Here is a 20,600-nt window from a genome sequence, read left to right as displayed (position 1 = left end):
AAAGGGGATTAATCTGACTCAATCTCAAGGGTTTGCAATGAAGATATAAACATCTGCATTCATTGCCTAAGATCCTTTGACATTCAATAGAAAGTAAAAAAGGTGTGTATATCCAGTTTGTCTCATTTTAAAGTAGGTGCCTAATATAGATTACATGACCTGAAACTTGAAAGTGGTTATTTCTCTCTGTTGTCTGAAGACGGAATTTAAGTAGATAAGCTACTTTGAATCAGTCCCATAGCTTAGGCACAAATTTCTTCTCCGTGGATATGTGCATCTAGTTGAAACCTACCTTATGTAAAGCAAATATTTGAAAGTGCGTATTGGATATAAACTGAATAGAAATAGGCTCTAAATTGTTTTAGCAATTTGAATAAAATTTCAAAACTAAATGGCATTACGCAAAGAGTCTTAACATTCTTAAAAAAAAAAAAAAGAATTAGCATTTTGATTTAAAGATTATTTTAGAGCCATTTGAAAAGGATGCGACTTTTACAGGCTTGATACAGTGTTTTTCATTTATCCAGAGCAGACATATTTGCTGTTGGGAAGTTAACCTCTGTAACCTTCAGATACATTCTGTTGTGAAAAGATGAAAGCATCGCTATGGCTGTACAACCCGGTTTGCAAAGGCTTGCTACATGTCAAAGGGAGTATCTTGTCAGCTACAGTCTGTTGTGAATAGCAAATAATTAGGATAAAACAGGCCTAAATATTCTTTCCAGAGTAGTTGCTCCAAATAGTCATTGTTACTTTTATTCCCAGTGGTTGTTAGTACTGAATGAAAATTTAAAAAGGCTAGTGATGCTTTTAAAGATCACATTTTTTTCTTCCTAACATGAGTTTTCTGAGCATTTCACTTTTCAGGAGCTGTGTTCTGTAAATTTAGCCAGCTGGTATATCTTTCTGTTTGGTATACTGCCAAGAGTGATCATTCAATAGCAGAGATTTTTTTATTTTTTTATTGCCTAAAATAAACAGTTTGGTCAAAAGCTATCTTTTTAATTTCTGTCCTGAATCTCTCTTAGACTGCAAATGAAGATAAAAATTTACCATTGTATTATTTACTTTTATGTGAATATAATATTATAAAAGAATTAATAGTCATTTCTACTGCTTCCGAGCTAAATTTTACACTTGACTACCATAGTTCGTGTTAGAGTCTTACACACATTTTTCCAAAGATTTCTCCTAAGTCTTTATAAGTTTCTTGACCACAGTATACTCAGAAATTATCAGTAGCCTATCAGAGAGAGTCTGGAAACCATAATTACTAATCTGAAAATGGCTATAAATATGCACTGTAAAATATAGGATTGCACTGGGTGTAAAACTGCCAAACAGGGTGATGCATCTGGCCTCGCCTTGGCTGAGGACGAGCCAAGGCCTGGCGGGGCAGGGCTGTGGGGATCTGGAGCCCAGCCCTGCTGCAGCCTCGATGGTGCAGGGGTTGACAGGCCCAGAGGTGACATGGGGTTCTGGGCCTGGGACAGGGTGGAGGGAGTCCTGGGAGTCTGGCCAAGGGCCATCATGGCTGGGGGTGCCCTCAGCACCCTGACAAAAGCTGGCAAAGGCTTTCATGGCTGTTTCCTAGTTATTATCCTGAGAAGATAGACTTCATAGTGTCATGGAATCATAGAATCAAAGAATCATAGAAAGGTTTGGGTTGGAAGGGAAAACCACTTTTCTTATGGAGAAGTGGTAAACAACTGTGTTAATGAAAAGACAACTCTGATTTCAAAGCTCTTTTCATGAATCCCCATAATTTGCTTCAACGTATGAAACTTCTTTCCACTGCCATTGCAGTAAAGTCAAAACTAAGAAATTTCTGGCTTTTCAGAATATTTCTCAGCATCCAGTTTACACTGACTCCCACAGTGTTTAATAAAAATAAATAAATAATTTTGTTATGTCATTTTTCCTCTCCTAGTCTGGAAGTCAGAAATCAGTGAATTTCCTGAGACAGGGTAATTTATCACTGCATAGTTACTGAATTTAAGACTTAACATGAGAAAAAGTTCGGGGCTCTGGTCACTCTAGGATGCCCACCTTGCAAAAACATTTTCGTCTTGTACCTGGCAGGCTACTGAGTTAAGGAAAATGTTTGTATACAAAAAATCCACCATAATGAAGTAAAAACATAACATGTAGCACAACAAGATGCAGAAGGAGTCTTGGTTTTTCATACTCAAACTTTTCTGCTTCCCAAGTCTCTGAAAACCACGTATTTTTTACTCAGGGTTTTTATTAAGGAGTATTCTCCAGTACTAGTGGTTTTAAACTCAATGACTTTCACCACCATCTACACATAGAAATGCTCTCCACTTATAAACATCGAAAATATGAAGTTTTAAAGAAATTCATTCTTTAATGTTACTGGTAGGCCTAAAAGTCTCCAAAGGGCAGCTTCTGCAATATTGATCTACAACTTGCATTATCCAAAACTAGAATGTACTCTGTGGCATGGTGTGACAAATGATAATAGAAGAGATGTTAATTAACAGAAACATAACACTTCCATCTTGTCAAGTAATAGTCAGGTCCTATTTTTGAATGAATGTTCTTATTTTGGGTTTTGAGTGTCCATCCTCAGAAGGTAACGGTATTATCTTACCTTGCTTTTGAGCACTACCTAAAGCAGCCTCTTGGTCCAAAGAGGTTTTTAGAACCACTGAGATTTCTCACAGGGACTCTTGCTCATAATTTCCTAGTGTTCGCTTTTCAGAATGTGTGATTCTGCTACGTTTGGTTTAAAAATATTTATATACACTAATTTTTTTAACTCCTCAAGGTATTCTGAATTATAAAGTCACTTTGATTCTTTTTCCTCCCATGAGAGAGAGAAATGAACTTACATAATGAAGCTGATCTAAAGTTGTATGTGGGGTTCTTGATTTCTCCTGTAGTAATATACATGCTGCTGTGCATTGCTGTTAAATTTCATTGCCTAAAAAGTCATGACTGGATACTAGCAGCAGTCTGTCTCCCAAATGATAGGTCAAAAGCATATATATAATATAATTATTATATATCATTCTGTTAAGATCATTTGGGGATATCTATGTATTTATATTGTGGTCTGAGGGGAACAGAAAAAGTGGAGCCCTGATTTTGACTTTAGCAGCGGTGTTAGACTATTCATGTTCATTGGAGGGGAGTGGCTGAGAAAGGTACAGCCAGCAGAAGAGTCGGATTTGAAGTACCATCACCGTTATTAAAGTGATGCAACTAGAATTTGCTTTTTTAATTGTTTATTTGGTTTTGTGGAACAAAATTTTTTTTAAACAATATATTTAACTGTCCGATGAGATTTGGGGTAGAAAGATGTTCTCAGCAAATGTTTCAGCCCCATGTTTAGGGCCCATGACTGAAATACTAGGAGTTTATCTTGGAGAAGCAGCAAGGGAAGTGCATTGTACAGATCTCCACATTCTCACCAGTAGCGTAACTTTACCATGACTGGAAGAGAGTCATAGACACCTTTAGTGCTGATAAGGTAGTTCAGCACATCTCTTATCATAGAATCATAGAATCATTATGGTTGGAAAAGATCTCCAAGATCATCTGGGCCAACCATCCCCCTAACACTCTCCACTATCCTGTTTACTGAAGCTACCAACCTGCATGCCAATTATCTGTGTACTTTTGATATAAGCAGTTTTCTACTACAGGCTGTCTGGACAGATCCCAGTAGCTAATTTCACTAGCCAGCTGGGATTCACTGCTTCCACAATTTCTACTCTCTGCTGAGATGGGCTGGTTTTTAAAATGACCTTGAAATAAGATTTTGTGTTCCTCACAAGACCTGATATTAATCCAGTAATTCTCTGCTTGAAACCCCCAAACATATTCACTCTCTTACACACCAACTTGTGCATCTCAAACACCCACTTAAAAACATCTGTTTTGCAAGCCAAAGCATTACTGGCACTTCAGGAAGCAGCAATTTTAGTATCTCAAATGTCTCATCAGTTATACCAGGGCAGTCTTCACAGCAGGAAGAGCATATAGTTCAAATTCCCTGGAGGACAGCATACAGGCAAAACCTCTTTCATTTCTACATCTTTCATTGCCTCTGTCTGCAACAGATATAGGTCTCTCATAATCTTCAGAGTTTCACTGTTTAATTATTTTTGTGGGTTCTTTTTCTCACAATTCTTTTCAGACTATGCTGAGGTGTTGATCATATACAGGTTAATGCATCTCTTTTTTTGGAGGCGCTCTTCTGGGTTTCAGTTCACAGAAGTTTCAAATTAATTCAAAATTTCTTCTATTCCAGTAGTTCTTTATGTTGAGCATTGAGATGAATTCTTCTCATATGAACATGTGTGCAAAAGCTGGTCATGATCTACATCCAGATTATTATTTTACAGGGTGAAATGTTCAAATTCAAAATTGTTAAACTTGAGTAGTATGTTATTCTAAAAACAGTTAAACTGGCACAGAATTTCTTATTGTTATGATGCCTAGATGGAAAAAAAATGCTGTTAAAAGTATTAAAAATTCTGACTTTCAAATTATACTGCTCAGGTTGGTTCATTAGCCTAGTATATAGGGTGGATTAATTTGAATATGAATACTTTTCTGTTGCTGCTGAAAATATTAGTGGCCTCACAAGCTAATGCACTGCAATCTAAAATACAAGGTATGTTCTTGACACTGTCTTCATTATGTGCATAAAAATGAAGAAGAATTCTTGAATTTTTAAATAGAGTTTTCTTTTTTATCTACATAAAGCTGTAATAACAGACTTTCGATACTGTACAAGGCTGGTGCAAAAAGGGAGCAATGTTTGTGATTGACAGGAAAAGAATAATATATATAAATTGCAGCATATGTTCATATCCAGGACATCCAGGACAAATATTATGAAGAAAACTTTCTCTGGCTTGTGATAGTGAAGAGCAGGTTACCTGCAGATACTGTGGAGTCTGTAGCACTGGAGATTTTTTTAAAAAGATTTCTTAAACTAGGCTGTAACCCCATGAAGAAAGGAAGGGTGAAAAGGAGGCCACAAAGTGCTCATGATGTCTGGGTAACAGTTAATGGCCTTTAATTTCTGGCACCTCTTCAGTCTCTCCACAGTGAAGGAATGGGAATTTACACCTGCAGCTAGTAGATAGAAATGGAGCTAAATTGCCATCAGCAATTAGGAGATTTGGGGCTGTTCCCTGTTAATATAAATTCACATCAACAGGAATTACAACTGCCTGTCATCTACTTAGGGGAGCTGCAGAAAAGCGAAAGGACCAGGAGGACATTGCACAACAGAAAGAGTCCAAAAGTCAGTCAGGTTTGTAAAACAATGAGGAATAGTGGGCTAGACAAATTTCTGCCAGGAATGATGATTATTTGATACTGCCTTAGTCAGGGAAAGAGGCTCAGCAGCTGACCTTGCAGGTTCCCTCCAACAGTTGTGACTATACTGTCATAATTCTGAATATTGCCTATGAAACATGAGGCTGGAGAGGTGAAGTCTGCACAGCTAAGTCTTGGTCCTTAGCAGAGACATCTTTCTTCTCCCCACACGCATCTTTTCACCATCCTTTCACCCCAGATCTGCAGCCTCCGGGGTGCAGCAGTGGACCATTCTGACTGCAGCCTGTTTGCCCTGTGTCTCCCATCCAACAGCTACCCAGTCTTTGAAGCCATGACCCTTATGTGGTGCTGCAGATGTGCACAGCCACTCTGCCCATAGCTTCACATCATCTCCTTACTTAGCAGAGCAGGGAATGTCACCCTAAAGCTAAATCTGCTCTGATCTTGAGTATAGTGCCAGCATCTAACACGTTCCTAGCCTTCCATTGTTTGTTTGGTTTTGTTTGGGGGGGTTGTTTGTTTTTGTTTGTTTGTTTGTTTTATTTGGCTGGTTGGTTTTAATTAAAATAGCGTCCTAGAGACTTAAGCTATTGTTTCATGCATGTCTGAGGGCTGTGCAGTAGGTAGATCTGAATGTGCTAGCATTACATGTACCAAAAGATATCAAATTGTACAAAGGCAATCATCTGCTCAGGTGCATTTATTCAGTGTCTTTCAAGTAGTAGTACTTATCTGAGGTCTTCTGCCACAGATCTGTACAAGTTCTAACTGGACACTTTTTGTAGTAGGTTAAAAATATCTTTCTTATAGAAATAAATTTTCAGAGGCCATAATAATCCAGAAAGCAATTGTTTTGCTACTTATCCCAAGAGAGAAGCCAAGCAGATGGCTACTGTATGTTTTACTGTGACAGATGATTACTTATTTGACATCAGAGAGGTACTATGGTATCCTAAATCTCCATCAATGTGCATCAGGAGATTTTAAGCTTAACATAGTAGATACTTAGAGCAGAACTAAAAAGTGGGGTTGTTGATGTGTTACACTCAGTGTCTTCATTTGGCTCAAATGTGATTCGAACATGTTTTTATTTTTGTTTTTAGTAGCTAAGGATGTCAACATTTTTTTTGATGAGTTAGAAGGTGTGAACAGCCCTTCCAAAGATGATGACTCCCTGCTTCACCATGGTAACTTGACCAGTACTTCTGATGATGCCAGCAGGTTGGAAGTAGTGGGAGAGGTAAGAACACAGAAAATTATTAATATGATGGTCATTATAAAAAGGGAATAAATGTAGTTTCATTTAAAATCTCATTCTCTGCAAGACACCTTTTATCTGACCTTTGGTAGGGGGATTGTTTTTCCATTCTAAGATTATAAACTTCGTTTATAATTTTAAGATTACAATCTTAATTTGAGACATAAAATATCTCAAGCTCAAAATAGATTTTACTGGCTTCATGCATACCCACTGAAAAGTCCTTTGTTGTCTACTTGTTTTCTGAACCAGCGAAGTCTAATGTTTTACTGCTTCTGAAAATATTGGAAAATATTTGCCTATATTAATCCCTTAGGCGAAAGGAAGGAAGAGAAATTATCATAAATCTCTTGTGAGAGGTACTTAGTGTCAAATACGTAGCACATTCCCATCCAATAAAGAACAGAAGAGACTTGATGGTGCATAATGGTGATGCAGAGAACATACCGGGCAGGTATGTTCATCGCATAGTCCCTTTTAAATAAAGTCTTAATGGAGGCAAAACATTACGGGCTAAAATATGAAAATTTGGGCTGAAATTCTTTTTTGTTTCCTTCATGCAGAAAAAACATGGTACCCTTTAGCTTTACTTTGACTGTTCTACAGCTCATGGATGCTAGGTCTGTCTCCTCAGGGAGTGAAGAGTCCAGGGACTCACCTCTGGCCCTGAGGCCTCCTTTCCCCCGCCTCAGGAGTGTGGCTGTATCCAGACTACTTACTTGGAGTGGTCTGTTGTTACCTCCAAGCTGTGCCTGAGGATTTTTTGGCAGAGCACTGACTGGTGCAGACCAGAACTGGCAGGAAACATAACTAACAATTAAGAAGCATGGAAGACCATAAGATATTGTCGTAGCCCTGGCCCTGACTCTCTTTTGTTTACTGGTTTAGATAAAATTTAGGAGATATAATTACAGACAATGTCTTTTTCAGGAGCTAAAGTCTTTTGTGGTGCAAGCTATTTTGTAAAACACTGCTGAGGAGAGAGTCAGAGATTTTCCTTGTGCTAGAATTTCAGCGTTTAGAGAGCTGTGCTCCTGGAATGTTTAGACAGATAATTAAAGCAACTAAATTCAGGCCATCCAGAGATATGTTTGACCTTGCTCACAATTTCATCTTCCCCTTCTCTCACTGCTCTTCCCCAGCTTCCCATGCAATTTACAAAGCCCTATTCACCTGCTTGCATTATAATAGGGTAACCTGACATAATATTCCTGTGTAGCATTTTGTGATCATGTACCATATGGTGTATAACTAAAGGATGGGGTGAAAGGCATGTGGTCTTTGCGTGTTGAGGAGGAAAGCTAAAGAGAAGATGATCAAGAGGACAAGCGATGACAGAGAGCAATATATGCTGCTGTTAATTTAGCAATGCTGCAAAACCTCTTTTCAACTGTTTGATGTATTCTTTCTTACTTTTTAAAGGGAAAGTGAAAATGTCTGAGGAATTTCCTAGTTGAACAGATTTATTTTTTTGTGTACCCATAACCGTAGAAAAGAGTAATGTATATGTATAAGAGAGAAAAAAAAAAAAAAAGGGCAGGGAGGGAGGAGAGAAAAAAAATACCAGAAAATTGAAAGTCTTAGTTGGAGCTGAGGGATGCTGTAGCCTATGAAAAATATTTCAAAGTCCATGTAGGTCCCTGATTAACTGCAAAATGAAATGATACTGTTTAGCTGTTGCTGTTTCAATCCATTAAAATGAATTTATATTACAAAAACTTTGGAGAAAAAAAAATACGAAGGTTTCTTTTCAGTTTGTTTAGCTGACAAGATAAAATATTGTTTGCTTCAGTTGTTAATGCTTGACCAGAAGATCCCAGGAACAGTTTATGGATGGAGCTTTATCAACAGTTCCTTCACAGATACAGAGCCAGATAAGGATTTGTCTTGCCCTTTGGCCAAAGATACGTCATTTCTTAGTTTTATGTTTCATTCGGACACAGCTGAATTAAAAATTACATGTTCCCATGTTTGCATTGATCAAAATACATTAGGTATTAGGTATTCATTTTAAAACCTAAATCCTAGGACATATTGTCAAAATGCAGCAGAAAGAAGGTAAAAATTAAAGGTAAAAATGGTTTAGGAGCTGTACTCCAGGTATGCATGAATTCAGCTTTTTGTTCTATGGAGTATTAAATTACCCTTCTGTATTTAAGGAATGGAGAATAATGGAACTGGTATAAAATCTGTCTTCAAGTTAAATTAGTGTATATGCCCCATTCTTGAGATTCCAGCTAATTTAAGTAGTTTTTTAAATTGTAGAAGTCACCCCTACAGTCTTCACTTTAAACTCAAAATTCTGATGATATTTGGGTGTAGTGTTATTAACATAGTGCAAAATAATGTTAGTTTTAATGATCTTTGTTATAAATTGGAAATTGCACTAGAGAATATGGCCAAAAAACTGTTATTCATATTGCAGATAAGAATTCTGATGTTCTTTATGGCACTTCTGATACCCAGTTTCAGCTCAATTTTCTTGTGTGTATTTACCAGAATATATGCTAACTACATCATTTTTCCATCAAACCCCTGTCTTCTTCAGTGATGAGGATGGCTATAGAAAAACACTAATTAAGCTTTCACAGAAAACTACAAATCTGTTACTTTTTAACTTTTAGGCACTTGATTTTGCAGCATAGATCATTTCTTTATTTAAAAAGCTCCATGTAATTAAATATATTATGATGTCAAGAAGAATATACTGACCAGTGAGGATATATGAAAAAATACAGTTGCAGTATCCACAAAATTATAATCTAAAGGATAGAATGACATTGCAAAAAAAAAAAAAAAAAAGATAACGGGGAAAATATACTTCTATTGTGATTAGAACTGTGCTGTAAAAACTGAGTAGTTCTGTCTTCTTCTATTTCCGCATAAGTTACCACAAGTATTAACCACTTCTACCCATTGTGAAGTTGCATGCAGGGCACTGTAATTTCAAGTAGCCACAAACAACAGGAAAAGATGATCTCTTTAAAATTCAAGGATCTAATCTTAATTGAACACTCATATTGATAATAACTAAGTACCAAAATAACTAGCAATGAAGAAAAAATATAATCTGTCATTAAATTAGCAAACACCGGAGTCCATTCTGATTTATCTTTTAGAAGACCTGCAGATAAAACTTTGAATTTCCTTATTTTCTTAACTACACTTTTGTTTAAAAAGTTTCATTTTATGTCTCTATAGCTGTCAGGATTACAAATTCTCTGATTTGGGGTACTGAAATATTTGGAGTAAACCTTTAGTCTAAAGACCTCCAAGCATGTATGTGTGTATGAGTCATATGCCTATGAATATCAACAGCTGCCAGTTGAGGGTCTGAGGATATGGGAACTAGTGTGTTCCTTGAAAAAGAGTTCCGAATCACACAACTTTGGATATGTGTACTGCAATTAAACCTGCAAAGATAGCCAGAAATACTAAACTTATTGCTAAAGTGAAGTCTTCCCTGTTCTGCCACTATCTTTTGGCATACTTCAGGTGAAGGAATGGAGGTTTGACATACATAAATAGATTACAAAAGTGGGACTATAAAAGCTGCAGTCAAACCCAGCTCTAGATTTTATTTATTTATTTTTCTTAATCAGTGCAGGAAAAGTGAATTTTGAAGTCATGACAGAGGTAAACAAGAGGCAATGTCTGGAAAGGGTGAATTCCAAGATGGCAGAAAAGTCTCTGTCTAGAATAGTGGAAGCCAGGAATACTGTGGACACTGCAAAAGCCCTGCAACTGCTATTTCCTAATGCTGCAAAGCCAGCTTAAGTGTCTCCATATCATATAAGATCTCTGCATCCTCAGAGTATTTATAAGTACAAGTTCGGTCTATAAATCCTCTTTACAGGCTAGAACAGCTATAAGAGGGCAACAGCAAGAGTTTCTTCTCGGAGTCCATACCAGTCAAATAGAGTCAAATCACTCTGGATTTGGCATACTATATTCTTAAAATAAAAAGGACTTCCAAGTACAGACAAGGGTGAGATGTACTCCACCTGATAATGGCCAGTGAGTCTCATGAACCAAATTAGAATTGACCCAAAGTAAGCCCTCAAGCCTATATGGTGTGGACAGCAGGCCCTCTGCCCAGATTATTTTACTCTATTCTATGAGCCCATTCCTATGGCACTGCTTTACTTGATAAAATACACATGGTGTCTGTGGGACTTACAGAACAGGAAGAATGGCTCAGTAGAAGGCTTAGCAATCAGAGCAGGACCACCAAGCTGCCCCCAACTCTAAATCTCCTGCCGCACCCCTTTGTTTAAATAACCTTTTGGGTTTTTCATGTCTCCTCAACATAGATAGCTTACAGAAAAGAAAAAAAAAATGACCGTGCTTCCTGAGCTGTTTTCATATTTAATGCTCTGTGAAAAATACTTCTGATATCCTGATAATAACATTTGTCAGCATGATATGCAGTATAGATATAAATGGTTTGTTACTGTTATTTCCTTAGGGCTTAAATCTTTTTTCTTGCCTTCATTTTCAGCCCAAAGAACTGCTCCCACTATATCAAGTCTGTATTAAGCTGTGTCAGGAGTCAGGAACTGTAATAAAAAATCTTAGAAAAATTTGCCTTTCTGTCTTCAGTAAACAGGGTGTACCAAAGGGATGGGATATTTAGGATGCTTTCATTCATGTTTTTTTGTTTGTTTGTTTTTAAAAGAAAATGCACACTGAGAATCAGGAAAGCAGTTTACACTGAACTCCTTGAATGGGAATATTCTTTTTTTTTCATTTTTCAGTAAGAACACTTGACCTATTATTATTATGGCAAATATGTTCACGTTTTGTGATTGTCCTGGTTTCAGTTAGGACAGAGTTAATTTTCCTCCTAGTAGCTGGCAGGGTGCTATGTTTTGGATTAGAATGAGAAGAGCGCTGATAACATGCTGATGTTTTAATTGTTGTAGAGCAGTGCTTACACCAAGCCAAGGACTTTTCAGCTTCTCGCTCTGTCCTGCTAGCGAGCAGGCTAGGGATGCAGCAGGAGCTGGGAGGGGACAGACCCAGGACAGCTGACCCAAACTGGCCAAAGGGGTATTCCGTACCATCTGACGTCATGCTGAACAATATATAGGGGTGGCTAGCCGGGGTGGAGGGGGGCCGGCTGCTCGGGGATAGGCTGGGCATCGGTCAACGGGTGGTGAGCAATTGCATTGTGCATCACTTATTTCCTACACATTATTACTATTAATACTACTACTACTATTATTATTATTATTATTATTATTGTTATTATTTTTCCTGTCTTAATAAACTGTCTTTATCTCAACTCACAGACTTCACTTTCCCGTTTCTCTCCCCCATCCCGGAGAGGGAGGGGGGAGGGTGAGCGAACGGCTGTGTGGTGTTTGGCTGCCAGCCGGGCTAAACCACAACAGTGATTTAAATCAGAAGGCAATTCTCCTAAGAGAAAGTATTTTCAAAATTTCCTACTTTTCCTACAAGTGAAAGGTGAATTTTTTTATTTTTTTTTTCAGAGATAAGATCCTATATTTTTGGGCATGGCTTTTTTTGGCAGGAATGATTTAGCAAATTGTAGGAAAAGAAAGAGGAATTAGCCTAATCCTCCCTTCAGCTTGGAGTTCAACTCATCTTAAGATCCCTGGAGTCCCTGCCCATTATCCTCCTCTGAGGGAGAGCTGTTTGTTTCTGTGTATATCAAGTGCCATATATTCCATTCACTGTGTAAATTTCTCATATGAAAAAGTCCAAATTCACAAACTGACACACAATTTCAACTTGTTTGAAAGCAAAAGCTTAACCCCTGAGCAAGACTTGGATTATGTGAAAGTAGTGTTAAATTGTGAGGAGAAGCTGTAGAGAATTTCATTTCATGAATTTCTAAAAAAGACCAGGTGTTTGCCTCTCAGATCTCAGGAGAGGGACCCGCCTGACCTCTTCTTAACAGTGAAATTGTCTTGCTTCTTTCTCTCAGAGCAAACTTTTGAACAGACACATTCTTTGCTGGAAATAGCCAAGAAATAATATTTAATTTATGTACTGCTAGACCAAACACTGGGAATTATTTTCAAATAAATTCAGTGGGTTTTCTCAGCTTTTTCATAAGCCAATAAAATTCTGTAGTTCGTTTGATGAGGTATGGTGAGGTAGGTACAAGACTTTCATCTTTTCTGTGTCCTGTGAGGCAGAGGAACTACTGTTATCACAAAGCAACGAGAATCTCTGCACCAGGTTTTAGTGTTTCTCAGCACAGTGAATGTTCAAGCCATTGTTTATTTTTCTAATGCGTATTCTACCATAATAAGTTCTTTCAAATTTAAATTTCAATTATGTTATTCTCTGCTTTGTAGAGAACTTCTCTGTAAGTTATTCCTCATTTTCTGGAAAGTGACAGGGGAGGAAGGTTGACTTGCGTTCTCTGTTCTTTCCTATCCCTATCTCAACAAATATCTACCTAAGAAGACCTCCTGGTTTTGAACTGGGGAAGTCTGTAGTCCTTTCAGACAACCTCAGACAACTGTATGCAAAACACTGAACGATTTTGAATGACTTGTTCTGATTCCTTATCTTTCCTTTTGAGTATTACTGAAAATTGTTGATGCAAATGGTGATACAGCAATTACCAAGGCTAATTAACATTACTGAAATGTTTAACTTTCTCTTTACAGGAAGTACCTGACAAAAACAAAGCCAATGGACTATATTTTAGAGATGGGAAATGTCGGATTGACTACATCCTGGTATATCGAAAATCCAATCCACAGACAGAAAAGAGGGAAGTATTTGAGAGAAATATCAGGGCAGAAGGACTTCAGATGGAAAAAGAGGTAAGAGAGTTTCCCTGAAAAAAAAAAATTCAACATTTAAAGCTGGGCAGTACATGGTTTGTATTTACTCTGAAACTCCTTTGTTCTGTTGTAGTAGTGGAAAAGTGCTTTTAAACATGCCTACATATAAACTACTTATTGCCAGAGCAGCAGGAAAGCATAGCTTGAAGGAAAATCAGACACATGGACTGAAGGCCAAAACAGGCCATTACAGTCATCTTTTTCAACCTGATGCACAAGTAGGCCATAGAATTTCATCCACCGAGTTGTGCTATAGAGAAAACAAGTGCTGGGTTTGGATGGCCTACATTCTATGGAGCGCAATCTGCACTTCTTCACATCATTTTCCTTTTAGCCACCTTCCTGCTCCACTCCTTGCTGAGGTTCTTGGTATTTTTTCCAAAGACCCCTGCATTCCTTTTCCTGTCAGCTTAGGCACAGGAACTTAGGTGGTATTTTGGTAGCTTGAAAACAGACTAAAATCTCTCCTACTTCCGTAATCCTAAACATCAAAATAATTGTACATATGAATCTTTTATGTCAATGCTATTTCTAGCACAATGACCTAAAAAAGTGAATCTTTTCTGGACAGGAGTATAAAATGAATGTAATCTGTCTAAAAGTGTATTGACAAGATAGGTAGCAGGAACAGGACTCAAAGAGACTCTTTTTTGCCTATGTTCTTAAACTTTCTTGTGCGTGTTTAAACAGGACCTAAGTCTCACTTCCATGTAGAATAGATATTCTGAATACTTAGCTTTACTAGTGCTTGACCAACTTACACTGATATTGATATGCATTGTTGTGCTGTCACTGATGCAAATGGCACAGGAATTTTCAGGTTACAGGCTTTGGTCAACTATGTAAGTGCTGTACATTTTCTCCCCTTCTGTCACTGAATACTTGGTATATGTATAGATATTCTGCCTGTGTGCTTGAAAGGCACACTCCTTCGCAGAATACCAGGGAAGGAATGATGGAAGGGAAGCTGTTTCCCTCCAGTATAATGACAATGTTTCCTTTCTTCTTTTCCTTTTTTTTTTTTTGCCTTTTTTTTTTTAATGAATGAATGAACAGTTACCGGTAGATATAACTGTATAAATACATGTCACTGTTTACATCAAATAGTTACCATACCATACAGTTACATTCCTTGAAATAACCTGGAAGTTAGCATCTTTGATGCTGCAGTAGTTGCTAGATGCTTTAAATGGCAGCCATCGTTCCCTTATTACTTTTGCTTCCTGTAAAGGTACCAATGTCTGTAAGAGTTGTAACCTAAGACCTAAGAACATGAGAGCATTTCTGTGGTTGTTCAGCTTCACATGCTAGAATTGTGCTCTACTTCCACCAGGAGAGACACTGAAAATGTCTCTGAAGTTTGGACTGAAAGTGAATATGGAATGAATTTTCCTAATTAATAAATCTGTCCAACAGTTTTGAATCATTCTTTTGCTACTTTGTGATTTTTGCAGATCTTGCCATTTACTACTGTGCTAAGCTCAGCAGTGAAAGTTATGAAATCATTTTATAATTTAAGTATTATGAAACTTATTGTATCGTTCTGTACAGAGAACTTTTTCAACTTAATGATTTAAGTGCTTACTATAGACTTTTCCTGTGGCTTTCAAGCCCATTTACTTGGAGTTTGCTGCCTAGGCCGCATGAATGTTCTGCCTATTTGATTATTCATTTCAGTTTCTATTATGCTACTGACATGCAGTTTTATTTCTTGTTAATCTCATTTGGTCTTGGTGTGACTTCTTGCCAGCATCAGTAATTGTACATTTCCTAAACTCAGAATGATCAAAATGAGGCTGTGCTACATGACTCAGGCTAGGATACCAATCTTTTTAAACGTATGACTCTGACCTAAAATTAAAACCTAACGTGTATATTTTATGACCATTTTAGTTTCCAAATTGAATTATAATCCTGAAGGAAATAAGTACATTCATTGTACACTCTCTCTCCCTTTCTGTAGAGTAAAAACAGTGCTGAACAACATTTAGATTTAAACTAAGTGGTGTGATTTGTTAATTCCTAGATTATTTTCATGATTTCTACTTTTCTTTTTTGGTGAGACTACTGACATGAATTTCAGTTCTGGAATATTTTAATAGCAGGTCTGTTTTCTAATTGTTGTTCATATGAAACATATTGCTTCCACTGGGAAAAGTTTGCTTACAGATAAAATGAGAGAATTTTCTGTCTCTGGCCAGACAACTTATACAGAGGCAACAGGTTGTAATTGCTGGACTGAAAGAAAGAAACTTTTAATATTCCATGAATTTTGTGTGGTGCTGGGTTCATTCTCCTTTGGCTTCTCGCTGCCTATATATTGACATTCAAACACGTTAGTCCTATTTTTTTTTTTAAAGTGAAATCAGTGGCAGAGAGGAAAACCTAAAGAGCTATTCACACAGCTATTTTGTAACCACATTCCTCAGTAACAATGCTGCGACTTGCTGAGAAGCATAACACAGCAAAATACCTAGGAAATGTTGGGTGCAGGGAGTGAAATATTTACTTAACTGTATGAAATGAAAAAGTAAATCTGAAATGAATTCGTGACTGTTGAGATAACTTGAGGCAAAATAATAGGAACACGTAGCTAAGAAAGAGCTGAACAGGTATATGTTTCTGATGGTAGAAAATGGTGATAACTTTTTGGAGGTATTGCTCAATGAATTCACACTCAAATTTTTTTGTCTGTACCACAGCATTATCCTATGCAAGTTCCTCCAGTTTTTGTGCTCTGTATAACCAGTGGTAAACAACAAGGGGATCTCAAAGCAAGGAATAGATCACTGTATTAGTGAAAGTATGGAAAACAGTGGTCTAAGAATGAATGCTAATGTAGTGGAACAGCATAGATTTTTTTTGTGACCCTTCTCCTTGCTTTTCTGTGTATATTGAGTCCATTTGTATAGGATTTACTGTGTTCTCCCAGCCCAGTATGGATCACATCCAACACATGTGATGATGTACACAGAAGCTCTAAGAAAGTTAATGCAAAATATAAGTCACTCTGGGAAGAGAGACTGTGTTTTCTTTTCAGTGAGATATAAAATTTATTATCTTTATTTGTCCTTTTTACGGCCTCTCACAAGAGAGGTAACTAAGTATGATATCCTGGCTCTGGGATTCCTGAAGACCTCACTGTTTTGATTTTTTAATACTCTGAAACAGGCTTGTGTATTGGGTAGAATGGAGAGAACGGTCTTCAAATGAAGCAAGTTCTTACCAAAGATTATAAGATTGCAAACAGGAATTGGTACTTTCTGTAAATATTATGTGGGACTCATGCCTGCCAGAGTTAACTGGCAAATGGTTATCAGGAGACAGAGAATGAATGTCCACATTCTGAGGGTATGTTTCATATTCATCCAAGTCCAGGATTACCCTGAGACTAAGATCAGCCTATTGACTCTAAGAAAAAAAAAATTTACTTTTCTCTTTTATGTAAAGAGAAAATGCAGATTGTCTCTGCCATTCAAAATACAGCATTCATCCCTCTGAGATAGTAAAAACCCAGCTTTTTTTTTTGTGGAAAGCCCATCTTTGCAAGAGGAAATGAAGAGTCAGGATTACACTGGGCACATGGATATTTCATAGGAATAAAGATTTATAAATTCAACCTCTTGGTCCAGATCCAGTTTAGTTCCCCTAACCTAAATTATTGCTACAGCTTCAACTAATATATTTTAGCTCCTATCCTAAATGGTGAAGTAGAAGTAAGTTGTAAACAGTAACTATGCTGTGCTGATATGTGGATACAGCTTTTAATAAGGTACTTTAAATCATACTACACTAGTAGATCATGCACAGAGGTAGCCAGCATGGAACAGTTAACGGGCATTGCTTGTTCACCTGCAACGTATTTACACTGGACTACAATGCAATTCAAATGCAGGACAGAGGTAAGGTACTGCAAAGAAATCTACATAGGTTGAACAAAAACAAACTACCCTTGGATTTGTAATTCTTGAAAGAGAAAAAAAGAGGGTCATTTTAGATTTAAGTAATTACTGTATATAGAAAATGAATTGATGCTGGATAGGATCTAGCCGTGTAGCCCTAGGAATAGACTACTTTTAAGTTGAGCTTGGCATGATCTCTTTTATTTTATTTTGCTTCTCATGACTGCACTAAACTACTTAATATAGAGCAGTTGTACCACTAAATGTACTAAATAAATTTTCCTTAATAATTGTGTCTCAAATTTTTACTTTATAATTTGTAAATTGATTTGATACAGACTTTATTTGAAAAGGCATTTGACACCCCAGTAGAAACTGATAGATAGAAATTTAGTAAAGGGAAACTATTCACTTAAGTAGTAAAAGTAGTATTCAGGCCCTGTCTTTTATATATTTCATATATTTTGCATATTTATGTATACTCATATTTCAATATAAAACCAATGAACTGCTTTAAAGCAATAGCATTGCTTACCACCCTAAAAAGCAAGTTTTGTCACGGTTATTGTACGTGGAATATGTTTCAGGAAGTAGTTTATGATATTTTACAGAAAGCAGTCAATCTATTTGGGATTCTGCCTGTACATTGATCTTTGTGTCTCCCACATGAAAGATGTTACTTTAGTGTGCTGGTCCAGTTTTCAGGAACAATCCAAACAGTATGTTTTTTGTGTTGCGTGCCCGATTAAAAATTTAAACATTGCTACCATAAGTGTCAAGCTGTCACCAGGGCATCCCTAATTGCATTCACTCCATGCCTCAAGCAGGAGCTGACATTTCTGGGGCAACACCTGGCAGCAGATATGCAGCTGGTGTATACAATAGGTGTTCTCTGAAGAAAAAGAATAAAATAGAAAGAAAGGGGAAAAAACTCAACATAAGCTTCACTTTTGTTGTATGAACAAATATCTGCTATCAGGCATAAGCTGTACCTGAATGTTTGTTTTAAGATCTTTTCCAGTAGTTGATGCAGTATAATTAGAGGATACTGTTATTTTATGACTTTTCAAGTTTGGAGACAGATATAGATTACTTCATGGTGAGGTAGTAGGAGTTCTATAAAGCAGTTTCTCTTAATGTGGCTGTAATTTTGCGCTAATGGGGCAGGACTTTGGGGGCTAGAAACATGTATTCAGTAAGAGGCATATATTTAGCAGCAACTTGAAGACTGGTTTAAAATGATGAATGTTGTGAGAAATTACAGATGACAGAAAGAGCACACTATACAGTGTCTCTGTGACTCTTGGCTTGTCCCTGAGTGTAAAACCAAAATAGACTTATGACCATGTCAAAGTGAGGTAAAAGTTAGAAATAACAAGTATGAAAAAAAACAGGAACTTCAAAGACTGAAACTTTAAATATAGTTATGCTCAGAAAGTGATGACGTGAATATGAGATGTTACAATCAAAAGCTGTTCCTCTTAAGCACGGTCAAATATCATCATCTTTCTTTCTGGCAAAAAAATGACATCTACTACTTTTCTTCTTGTTGCTGTTAGTACTGCAGAGCTAGAACAATTATGTCAGACTGATCCGCTTTTTTCTAGCTTGTGCGTCATCACTGCAATTGTTCATGAGAGTCCTGTTACATAAATGTTGCTGCTGATTGTGGTTCATGGGCAGAAAAGAATTAAGCTGACTCCCAGGCCCCAAGTGGCTGAGTGAGAAAAGGTGTTTTATAAACTTAGTTTATGTAATTTGTCTCCCTCCCTGAGAAGCAGTGCACAATAAAGTATCAGTGCCTTCTGAGTGACTATAAGTTTCTTTTTCAGTTATGACTTCAGTTTATTCATTTACTGAAAGGACGATGGTTTGTACGTAATTTATTGCTGCTATAGATGTTAATTTAATCAAGGCATACAGTTTATAACAGAGTGCTCAGCCTCTGGCCTAGTAACTATCTGCAGCTTGCGAGGATAGTTTATGTGATGGGCAGGAGCAGGGTGTAGGTCAGGTGAATCATTCTGCCAGATAATCCTTTTTCCTAGCTGTTATTTTCCTTTGGTTTTCATATCTCTCCCCTGTCATGTTGAACTTACTCTGCACATACCAAAAAACAAAAACAAAAAAAAAAACACTATCCATTAGAGAAAAGGGTGACTAGGGAAAGTTTCCACCACGAATGTTGTGTCTGCTGTTCTCTGAGCCTTTTTTTACAGAGAGGAAGATCTCTGTGTGCATGCACAGTGTGATGCTTGTGCAGTATATACCCTGCCACTAGGAAGCACCAGGACAACTGTGTGGGTGATAATCACCCATACGGCACAGCCATGGTAGGTCAGGCCACATGGAGGATGTCACTCACGGCTACCAGGATTCCTTTTAGGACAAACTATATAGCTCCAGCTAGGAAAAAAAATAAATAAATAAAAATAATTTTTAAAAGGGTTGCTGACCTAATGAGTCTCTTATTTCTGACACAGTTCATATCTTCCTTTTCTGTTCTATAATAATGTGTGACTTCTTTGATTGCAATGGGGCAGATTGCTGGCAGTCACCTTATCATTTAAGTCAACAGCTCTGCAACTGTTTATGTCAGCTGAGGGATCTTTTCATGTTAATGCACTTTAAATTACATGGGTTTGTATGTATTACAGTTTATACATTCTTTCTTTCCATGCTGATTTAATTTTAAAACATACTCAAGGATATTTTCAAGAAGAAATAAAATCAAATTATTTCCCATTCTTTTCTCTTTTTAATAAGGATGGAAGACCCTCCTTCTTCTAATTACTCCCAGTGCCTCCAGTTGTCTGTAATTACCCATATACATCCTTGGGCACACAAACATGTGCACTCATGTATAGGCACATTGAAAACAAGGATAGCTAGTATCAATCTCAAGATAATGCAAAAATACTATGTAGATGTTCCAGTCACTTGACATATGGGAGAGAATATCGTTTTTGTGCTAGAGCTACAATGAGTGTAACAGTAAGCTGTGAGTAACAGTGACATGGATATCCTCCAGTATGAATAACTTGCATTTAGGCAACATTAGGACTTTTCGGTCTTTGGAGAAGATCAGGAGAAGTTCAATGTTAATCTACTATTGTAACTAATACCAACCATTCATGCACTCTAGTGCATAGTGCTTTCACGCACTCTAGTAAGTTATTTCAGTCTCTCACTTTCCTGATCCTATTATTCCATATGCAAATAACTACAGCTAATGAACTTACAGTACAAATTACACAGCCTGCAAGAGCTCAGTTTCATAAACAGCATAATATC

General features: G+C 37.1%; 1 protein-coding gene across 5 annotated transcripts in view; it reads left to right on the top strand.

The window, feature by feature from the left end:
* Window positions 1-20,600, top strand: part of ANO4 (anoctamin 4) — a 191,522-nt gene that overhangs the window by 80,486 nt on the left and 90,436 nt on the right. For 4 of the 5 annotated variants that reach the window (XM_040556216.1, XM_040556231.1, XM_040556220.1 and 1 more), the window contains 2 exons: window positions 6,423-6,559; window positions 13,225-13,383. In XM_040556216.1, the coding sequence (XP_040412150.1) occupies window positions 6,423-6,559; window positions 13,225-13,383 (296 nt within the window). The remainder of the gene's footprint in view (window positions 1-6,422; window positions 6,560-13,224; window positions 13,384-20,600) is intronic. The other variant, XM_040556239.1, reaches the window with a different exon arrangement.

This window comes from Cygnus olor, chromosome 1 (assembly GCF_009769625.2).
Source record: "Cygnus olor isolate bCygOlo1 chromosome 1, bCygOlo1.pri.v2, whole genome shotgun sequence".
Taxonomy (NCBI): Eukaryota; Metazoa; Chordata; class Aves; order Anseriformes; family Anatidae; genus Cygnus; species Cygnus olor.
This window is presented reverse-complemented; position numbering and strand designations above follow the sequence as displayed.